This window comes from Poecilia mexicana, unplaced genomic scaffold (genome assembly GCF_051168715.1).
Source record: "Poecilia mexicana isolate PSO_F unplaced genomic scaffold, ASM5116871v1 scaffold_18, whole genome shotgun sequence".
Lineage (NCBI taxonomy): Eukaryota > Metazoa > Chordata > Actinopteri > Cyprinodontiformes > Poeciliidae > Poecilia > Poecilia mexicana.
Genome location: NW_028263387.1, coordinates 25,148,225 through 25,157,908, shown reverse-complemented (window position 1 = coordinate 25,157,908; position 9,684 = coordinate 25,148,225). Strand labels below are relative to the sequence as shown.

General features: G+C 38.3%; 2 protein-coding genes across 2 annotated transcripts; one reads left to right on the top strand and one right to left on the bottom strand.

The window, feature by feature from the left end:
• The first annotated feature begins 287 nt into the window (after window positions 1-287).
• LOC106907876 (uncharacterized) lies at window positions 288-5,668 on the top strand. The gene is made up of 5 exons (XM_088015879.1): window positions 288-497; window positions 3,319-3,576; window positions 3,690-3,938; window positions 4,273-4,413; window positions 5,074-5,668. The coding sequence occupies exons 1-5, from the start codon at window positions 467-469 to the stop codon at window positions 5,127-5,129; spliced, it is 735 nt and encodes a 244-aa protein (XP_087872005.1). The 5' UTR covers window positions 288-466; the 3' UTR covers window positions 5,130-5,668.
• A 671-nt stretch (window positions 5,669-6,339) lies between these two features.
• On the bottom strand, window positions 6,340-8,849 carry LOC106910982 (tripartite motif-containing protein 16-like). The gene has a single exon (XM_088015878.1). The coding sequence runs from the start codon at window positions 8,700-8,702 to the stop codon at window positions 6,795-6,797; it is 1,908 nt and encodes a 635-aa protein (XP_087872004.1). The 5' UTR covers window positions 8,703-8,849; the 3' UTR covers window positions 6,340-6,794.
• Between the last annotated feature and the right edge of the window lie 835 nt (window positions 8,850-9,684).

Sequence of the window (9,684 nt, the reverse complement as noted above, 5' to 3'; positions counted from 1 at the left end):
GGTAACACAAATATTTGTGGTTGTCTTCTAAATCTTAACTGTGATTTGGTTTTGAAAGTATGGCTGTTGCTCGTTTCCTGTTTTCTGAGCAGCTTTTCTGCTGAGAAACATTCACAGTTCTCATAAGACCTGGTGGAAAATACTTTGCAAAGTGTGACTGTGGTTTTCTGTGCAGAGAAAAAAACACTTTGGTGTTATACAGCTGAGTTGGACGGCTATTTTCTGAAGGTGTTGCACATGAAAATCATTGTAACAGTGAATTAATTTAATATAACAACAGAACATGAAATTAAACAGAAACAGAAAACTTGCTCTTCTAAACCTGAGACACTTTAAAGGAATCTCTACTGAAATACTACCAGTTATATTTTCTAAGCATTTTAAAGACTTCCTGTAGGTTCATCACCTTCCTGTCAAAGTGTTAAAGCTGCTGAGTTAGGGCGAAGTGATTTCATCGGCTTTCGATATGGCGCTCACATCACTGTGTTTCGTCCTCTGTAAGTGTATTATTTTATTATAATTGATTTGTTTTATGACTTCTTCATTTTTCCTCAGAAATCAAAGACTCTGTAAGCTACATTTCAATTAATATATTTTTTTACCCCGGCATGTCTCTGTTTTCTCTGATATAGAAAAACTGACCAGCTTTCTTGGGCTTTGAAAATAAAATGTAAAGATATCCGACTGTTTCCATAAAAAAATAATATTAAAGTCAGACTGCACATTTCAACATAAACAAAGAGGCTTTGAATAGAAATCTAGCAATTATCTCAGGTATTTTTCATGGAAAGCAAATGTGACAAAGGAACTGCATATTGGTCAGTATTTGTTCAGAACAGCTTATCTGGATCAGTAGCTTGGTAATAGCTGGTTGCACCGTGGCAGCACCTTCTCTGAGTATTTTACACCATTCAGAGATTTTTAGTCAATGCAACTTAAGTCAAAATGGGAATTCAATAAATAATATGATCTTATTATATTATTTATATAATAAATAATATTATATTATTATATAAATCTTTAAAATGTTGCACATTTTAAACATAAAGGCATGGCTTATTTTCACTTATCTAGGTTTGTCTAAACTTTAGAAAAACATATAGTTTAATACATTCACTTAGAAAATGTCACTTGCATATAAATAGCTATTTGTGCAACAATGTGAGGAGCATTTAAATATTTACTCATTAGAAACACATTCAACAGATGTCATTTTCTCTCTTTTTTTAGTGTTTACTTAAACAACTGAAACTGTGGCAAAAAAGGAAAGACAAGAAACTACATAATGGTAACAACAAGAGAAGGGTCGACAAACTGCTTGAGAATTGTAGTGGCTTACATAACATCCATGAAACGGGCAGATATATTGTTTGACATACATGGCAATGAGGAAATATGAAGGTTATCCAATATTTCCTTTACTGTTTGCTCCATATTCTGTTTGTTGGGGTGCCTACACTGAACAAAAATATAAACGGCCCATGTCAAATATAAGAGTTTTATGAACATTTGGGTTCTCAAACTATATTTTCAGTATTTACTGATCTTCATATCTGCATTGATATCATCGTGATGTGGCCATTTGTAGCGGATTGACAGTCGTTTGAGCATGATGGGGTCTGTTGAGGAATTTGATTGTGACCCAGTTGGCTTCTGGTAGGCGGACAGTCTGAGGTGTGATGCGTCTGTCGTCCAGACCAATAGTCTCATCAGCTGTGTGCGTCACTGGTCTTAACTGATCCCGCAGATGGACGAGCCAGATGTGGCCATCTTGTGTTGGAGTGGTCACATGTGGCCAACGAGGATGAGGTCGATTTGCAGAAGTGCCAGTCTGTTGGAAACCAATTCTTAAACGGCCGATGATCCGATAATGGACACAGAGCCGTGCAGCTGCTGCTCTGGACATCCCTGCATCCAACATGCCGATGGCATAACATGAGACATCTGAGGCTTTATGACTTGTGACAAAGTTTGACGTTTTGGGGCCTTTCATTGTTCCCAGTCCAAGGATTGTCCAGTTGCTGCTCATTTTGTCTCCCCCACTGGACATGCCCCAGCCATGCACTGAGTAAAAACACAACTCACTGAGTAATGCTCACCGATGGCAAGCTGGATTAAAAATTATACACAAATCAGGAGAAATATTACTTTTGTACAATAAAAGTCAGCAAATGCTCTTTTACACTGGTTAACTCCACATGGCAACAATATTTGACATGGGGCGTTTATATTTTTGTTCACTATACTTGGGTATTTATTTTGTGAAAATAGATCTATAATAAAAATTATGTGAATGGAGCAAATCTCCAGGGTTAATTAGGTGAGAGGACAGATCACTTCTCTGTTACAGTAAGGAAAGAAAGAGAAAGTCAGACACATGGTAAAGAGCTGGTGATGAAACCCCAGACCCTAAACACTCTAGTCATTTAAAACCTCTCACTCTGCTGTGGTGACTTTACTTCCCACCACAACTTCAAGACAACCAGTAGGTGCTGCCACAGTTTCCATACAACAGCTAATTTCTATGCGCCTATAGAGATTGAAGCCATTGATTTTCCATTTTCTTGATTTTTGTGATTTTTCTGTCCAACCTGATCGTTTTATAATCAGAAATTGGAATTCATATTTAAACATAGAGATGGACTCAATTTGAGTAAGAATATAACGCAAAACTGGTTTTGATATCAGATATTCACCTTCTCCTGCTTATTCAAGACAAGGCCATGGGGGGAGACTCTTTCAGCAAAGCTGATCCCCTTTCCTGCTCTGTCTCCCTAAAGGTCAACCGGAAGCCATTTCAGCCTGTCATGAGACATAATGTCTCCAGCTGGCAATCCCTGCTCCAAAACACCAAAATCAGAAGACATCAAGAGGATATGTTTGCCAGATGCTTCTCAGCCAGTCGTTTTCCAACCCTGATTTTATTCTTACAGTTAAAACCCAAAACTTGTGACCATTGCTGGAGGGAAAGTCTCCTTGTTCTTCTTTCACTGTAACATTCATGTACCGTATACTCATTAGGGCAGATGCTGCCCCTATTCATCTTGCTTAGTTTATGTCCAGCTTGTCAGCATAGATTTAAGACGTTTAAACCAGGTCGTTTTGGGAGAGGAGCATTTCCTGACGTTGAAGTTGGCATCCTGCTCCTGTGTGGCTGAGGTCCAGTTCCTCTAATCATCTTTCCCCTTTTCATTTATCATTGTTGGGATCATTCCATTGTGATCCATTGCTATACCATAACAAACCACCTCCAGGAGTCTTGTACTCTGACAGAAACAGTGTGTTTAAAAGTCCTGTTCTGTAATTACCTCCCTCCAGCCACGCTGAGTGTCACTCCACACCGATCCCAGTTCTTCCAGTATGACCGCATCACTCTGACCTGTGTGGCAAACTCCGGCAATTGGACAGTGAAGAGGACAGTTTCCAGCATCGCTGGTCAGGAATGTCAACACGGCTGGGCCATCCCCAGCAACTCTTCCTGCACCATTGAGGACGCCTACCCAGAGGACTCTGGGGAGTACTGGTGTGAATCTCAGGGAGGAGGATGCAGCAACAGGGTCAACATCACCGTAACTGGTAACAGCCAATGGGATTCATCCATTATACAGTTTAAATACCTAGTTAGAGCTAAATTAGTGATTGTCACAAAGCAAACATTTCCTTAACATGGTGATTAATGTACATTCTAGCTAACAGTGTGATCCTGGAGAGCCCACCGCATCCTGTTGAGGAGGGAGAAAATGTTACTCTACGTTGTTTCTACAAAGAAGACAGCAATGATGAATCCACATCAGATTTCTCTGCTCGTTTCTATAAAGATGATGTTTTCATTGGGAGGAAGATCCCAGCGGAGCTCACTCTGAAAGCAGAGGAAGGTTTCTACAAGTGTCAACATCCTTCTGAAAGAGAATCACAACAGAGCTGGTTGGCAGTGAAAGGTGAGGATGTGCTCATATATTTGCTTCAAACTTAAATCAATTAAATTGATTTAAGTAACCAAGTTTTCATTTAATTACATAAATATTGGGAACTCATTGAGAGCTGTGAAAAAACTCTTATCAGGCCTAAAATTCGGCCAAGGCAGCAAAATGATGCCCATCAAACATTGAGTTGGTTTTAGTATAAAGGGTGCTTCATAAATAAGATTGATTGATTGATTGCCTTAAAACACGTTTTCAAAAACTTTGATGGTTTTAAAATATCATTAGACATCTGAAAGTATTCATATTTTGATATTTAAAGCTAAAATGTTATATTTTCGTTTCTTCTCAGCTAAAAATCAACCAACAGATTTTCCTCCCACTTCTCCCCCTGTCATATTTTGGCCCCGATTAATATGTGGCTCTGTGCTCTTCATCTTCTACACCTTCATCCTCATCTTGTGTATACACATATACAGGAAATGGGCTCGAGGTAAGATCACCTGATGGTGAAATAACAGTTGGTGAATTAATTGCACTTACCACATAGCTTTTTTGACTGATAAGAAATACATTTATATGATCTATTATGACTCAGCAATTTGCACTCTATATTAATTTGATTCAGCAAAGACCCTTTGGGTTTTGTGTGAAGGGATGAATACATGGAAAAGCCCCTCAGGACCACTGTAAGGTATGGTAGAGGATCAGTGATGCTGTGGGACCGCTCTTCTTCCAGAGGCTCTGAAAGCATTGTTCAAATCCATGGCATCACAAACTCACAAAATATGAGGACATTTTAAATCAAAATTTAATGGATGTGGTCAGAAAACTGAAAATAGATCCTCATTCATTCTCTGAGCAGAATAATGGTCCAAAACATCAACACAGAAATGGTTCACGAGATAAAAACCCAACTTGGATCCATGATAATCTATGATAATTCTTTAAAAAAAAAAAAAAAAACGATCAATGACAATGACAATATTCAGACCAATGTTTTGTAAACTAGAGAGGGCTCTCTGGCACCATCTAGTGTTCACGTTGCAAAGGAGAATACGTGTTTTTTATTAAGATAAATAAATAAATAAATAAATAAATAAATAAATAAATAAATGCATGGTCAGTGATTGTTTCTGTGTTTTTCCTGCAGCTCGAGTTGATAACAGAACAAATGCTGGTGATGATGGAGAAAAGAGAAGACGATGAGGAAGAAGTGGAGAAATCAATGTAAACAATTAGTCCTGTTTATGAGTTAAACAGTTATATAGAGACCAAGTTATTCATCTGTTTATCTCAATATAGATTTATCAATTTATTGTCATTTCTTTGGAATCACTTGATTTTTCTCTGTACTGAATATCACTTCATCTATAAATTGCTCTTTTCCCAGCATTAAACATGACATTCATAATTCCTGCTACTTGATATGTTTTTCCTTTAACTAGAAGGAAAAACTAGAAGGTAAAGGTAAATCTAGATTTACCAGATTTGCCGTCTGGTAAATCTAAATCAATATAAGCAAAGATCAAATGTGGAGTTTCTGAAGGCTTAATTATTGAGCTACATTTGTTTAGCATTTATGATGACACCAGTTTAGATTATGTTGTACCTATGATAACAGATTAATGTAAAAAAATCAGGCAGGTGTGTATTTTTGTTGAAAACTTTTGAACTTGACTGATGCCATTTTTAATAGTGTTTATAATTTATTGGTCTATTTTAAATTAAGCTCTTATGTATTTAAACATTTGATGCCTTTGTTTAGCTAGTTGGTTCAGCTGTGGCCATTTGAAATGAAAATTTATTAAATAAATAGATACATATAATAATAATAATAATAATAATAATAATAATAATAATAATAATAATAATAATAATAATAATAATAATAATAATAATAATAATAAATGAAAGAGAGAGAAAATAAATGTCTACAATTCATAAATCAAAGTGTGAAATTGATATTGTGTCAATCTTTGTTCCGTACGTGGTTTTGATAATTGTGGATCACATTTTATTTTAATGTTTAATCGAGTCTAAAAACACAAACTCCATGATTTCAGCATTTCTTCTGCTGAGGAACACTGTCGTATTTGTCGCCATCTGGTGGCCATCTGTCAGGTTGCACCACACTTTTGTCAGCTTTGTCTTCCAAGTAAAAGAGGAAGAGAGTCCAAACAGAGCTAGGAAAGCCTTGTACAGTCAGTGTTTGTTGTGTCTTTTTAGGACCACAGGAGGTTCAGGACTCCTGCCATCTGCAGGTAGAAAACAAATCTCAACTTAAAGTAACAAAAACTCTGATTACTCACTTTGTTCTCACCTGAAAACCACAACTGCTTATGATATTTGGAAATGTACTGACAGATGTAATAAAATCAAATAAAACACAAACAAAATACAAAATAAGATACAGTCATTTGATATTCAAACAATGAGTCAACTTTATTTAGATATTTCTCTAAAACTAAATAGAGCTTAAAATAAGAGTCACAAGACTATTGACACAGTTTGATCCAGAATCTGATACTTGTCCAATAAATAATGACTGATGTCCTTATGTGATGATTGATGATGATAATCACAGCTTACAACAACATTTGGTCTGACAAAGCAATAAATGTAGTTAGTTTAGCTGAATAAAAATCCTCCTGTGGAGTAATAGCCTCCATTGCAGATCAGAAACAGGAAGGGGCAGCACCCAAACAAACTCCAACAATACAAAACAACGAGATGATAAAATAGCTTCATAAAGACATTTGATCTCTGGACACTGAAGAAATTACAACAATGATCTCTCCAAAACAACAATGAAAAAAAAGAACTGAAACTAAAATAGAAATTTTAACCAACTGGACCTCAAATCACTGCTGACTATTCAAGTTTAATGAACTCAGCAGAGGATCCATCAGGACAGGAAAATGAAAAGTAAAGTCTAATCCCAGCATATAGAGGCTGAGTGAATCTGGTCTGGACTCTGTGGAGGAGAGTCATGGTTTTAGAGACGCTGTAGAAAGACAGAATACCTGCTGTGTGGTCCAGGTACACTCCTATTCTGGAGGAAACTGGACGTGCTAATGGAGTTTTAATGTTGTTGTGATGAAAGGTGTAAATGTTTCTGTCAAAATATAACGACCAGGATTGGTCATTGGATCCCAGTCTTTCTGTTCTGCTGATGTTCTTGTATGAAACGGCTACAGCTCCTCCTCCTCTCCACTCCACCTCCCAGTAGCAACATTCAGTCAGACTCTCTGTACTCAGAACCTGATAACATAAACCATCAAATCTGTCTGGATGGTCAGGATAAGACTGTTCATGGTTCACAAATGTTACTTTTCTCTTCCCCTCAGATAATAATAGAAATCTGTTTAAGGTGTTTGGATCCAAAGTGATTATTTGTGAAAATTTTAAGAATCCATCTCTGGTCTTTGGTTCTGGTTCTGGTTTTGATTCTAAATCATCGACTTTAATGGATCTTAGAGAATTTTTTCTCCATGTGTCTCCCGGGAGGTCCTGTGTTTTGTCTCTGACCTCTGACACAGCTGCTGTGACGTCGTTAAAGTTTTCCTGGGGTTGAATCTCAGATAAGAACAGCTTCTTGTGTTCTGTGTTAATATCCAGAGTGATTTCTTCTGTATATTCTAAGAATCCATCTCTGGTCTTTGGTTCTGGTTCTGGCAGTAGAACATTCACATCAGTGACCATCAGTTCGATGTTTGTCCATGGGTCTTTCAGGACATCCTGTAGTTTGTCTCTGAGCTCTGACACAGCTGCTGTCACGTCCTCAAAGTGTCTCAGAGGACGGATGTTGATGCTGGATGAGTGTGTCGACTCCCTGAGTGCTGGCAGTGAGGGGTAGTTGAGGAGAAACTGGGTGTGATCCTCTGTGTGTGAGAGCTGCTCCACCTCAGCGTCTTTCCTCTTCAGCTCAGTGATCTCCTGCTCCAGCTTCTCCTGAACATCTTTGACTCGACTCACTTCAGTTTCCTGCTGGGATCTGATCTGCTGCTTCACCTCAGAGCTTCTTTCCTGGAGGAGACGGATCAGCTCAGTGAAGATCTTCTCACTGTCCTCCACTGCTTTATCAGCAGAGACATTGATGGCCTCCACCTCCTGTTGAAGCAGCTTCACATCTTCCTCTTGGTCCTGGATTCTCTGCTGGATTTGTTGTCGACTCTCCTGGAGCTTCTTCTGCTTCTCAGCTCTTTCTGCTGCAGCTGGGACTGTTTCATGGCCTTTATGTTCATCCATAGTGCAAAGATAACAGATACACTGCTGATCAGTACGACAGAAGATCTTCATCGCCTCATCATGATGAGAGCAGATGTTCTGCTGGAGGTTCTTGGAGGGATCCACCAGCTTGTGTTTTTTAAAAGCAGATAATTGATAATGAGGCTGAAGATGATTCTCACAGTAAGTAATGAAACAGACCAGACAGGACTTAGCAGCTTTCATCTTCCTCCCAGTGCAGACATCACAGGCCACATCTTCAGGTCCAGCATAGCAGTGATCAGCTGGAGCAGCTTGGAGTCCAGTTTTCTTCAGATCCTCCACCAACTCAGCTAACATGAAGTTTTTCTCTAGGTTAGGCCTCGGTTTGAACTCCTTCCTGCACTGAGGGCAGCTGTGGATTTCCGTCGGATCTTCTCCATCCCAGTGATCTTTAATACAGTTCATACAGTAACTGTGTCCACAGGGAATAGTCACCGGATCCTTCAGTATATCCAAACAGATGGAACAAGAATATTTACCTGAATCTATCTTATTTCCTCTCTCAGCCATCTCACTTCTCAACAACACTGAATGTCTCTAGTTCCTCTTTCTCCCATAGATGTGTCCCAAAAGAAGCCAAGCCAAGAAACCAGGTTGTTACTGATATTCAGCAGTTTGTCTGATCAGCTCAGTGATTCTACCGATCCTGAAGATTTCAGAAGAGTGAAACAGGATGAACCAGAAATGTAGTGGCAGAGCTGAACTTTGTGTTCAATAGATGGGAGGAGCTTCACAGCTGTTAATGTTTTTGGGCAGGGCAAAGTAAATATTTCAGATTTCTTGCATTTCTCACTTCACTTTCTGGTTTTAAACTTTTTAATTTGCTGACTTTGGCCTCCAGTTGTATGGAGAACCAAAACTGACATGATAAAAGCGTAAATATATATTTAGTTTTTCCTTGTCCTTACACATATGTTTCTGTCAAGAAATTTATATATTTTCTTTTTCATTTCCCCTAAACATGCCTTATTGTCAAGAAAAGTTGATATTTTATTTTGTCTTTTCCTTATACAAGCCCTCCTTCTTTTGTCATTGTCTCCTCTCCTTTATCCATTTCTCCTTTTTCCATTTCTTCTTTTTCTACTTCTCTTATTTCTACTTCTCCTTTTTCTACTTCTCTTATTTCTACTTCTCCTTTTTCTACTTGTTCTTTTCTACTTCTTTCTTCTCTCTTTCTACTTCTCCTGTGTTTACTTTTTCGTCTGAATCGTTATGTTAATGAGGAGAGCTGCCTTCTATGTCTCCTATTGGCCAATAGAGTTTGGAACCAACATCACTGCGTCAGACGCTGTGGGGCGTTTAGGTGTAGTCGCTCGGTGCCATCTTTGCAGGCCACAGACCAAAACAAACTTTATCCCTGTGGTTTTATTGTGTTACCAACTGCAGTGAAGTTAGTTTCGAGTTGGATATTCGATATTCCAATATCTGTCAAGCAAGCAACATTTAGTTCAAGGTTGATTTGATTCATGAATGCTAATTTCAGCCAGCCGTT

Excerpts from the sequence above, each read along its gene's own strand:
- LOC106907876 (XM_088015879.1), top strand. The coding sequence starts at position 467 with ATGGCGCTCACATCACTGTGTTTCGTCCTCT. Across the intron at positions 498-3,318 it reads ATCACTGTGTTTCGTCCTCT|CCACGCTGAGTGTCACTCCA; the intron begins GTAAGTGTATTA and ends ACCTCCCTCCAG. Across the intron at positions 4,414-5,073 it reads ATACAGGAAATGGGCTCGAG|CTCGAGTTGATAACAGAACA; the intron begins GTAAGATCACCT and ends TTTTTCCTGCAG.
- LOC106910982 (XM_088015878.1), bottom strand. The coding sequence starts at position 8,702 with ATGGCTGAGAGAGGAAATAAGATAGATTCAGGTAAATATTCTTGTTCC.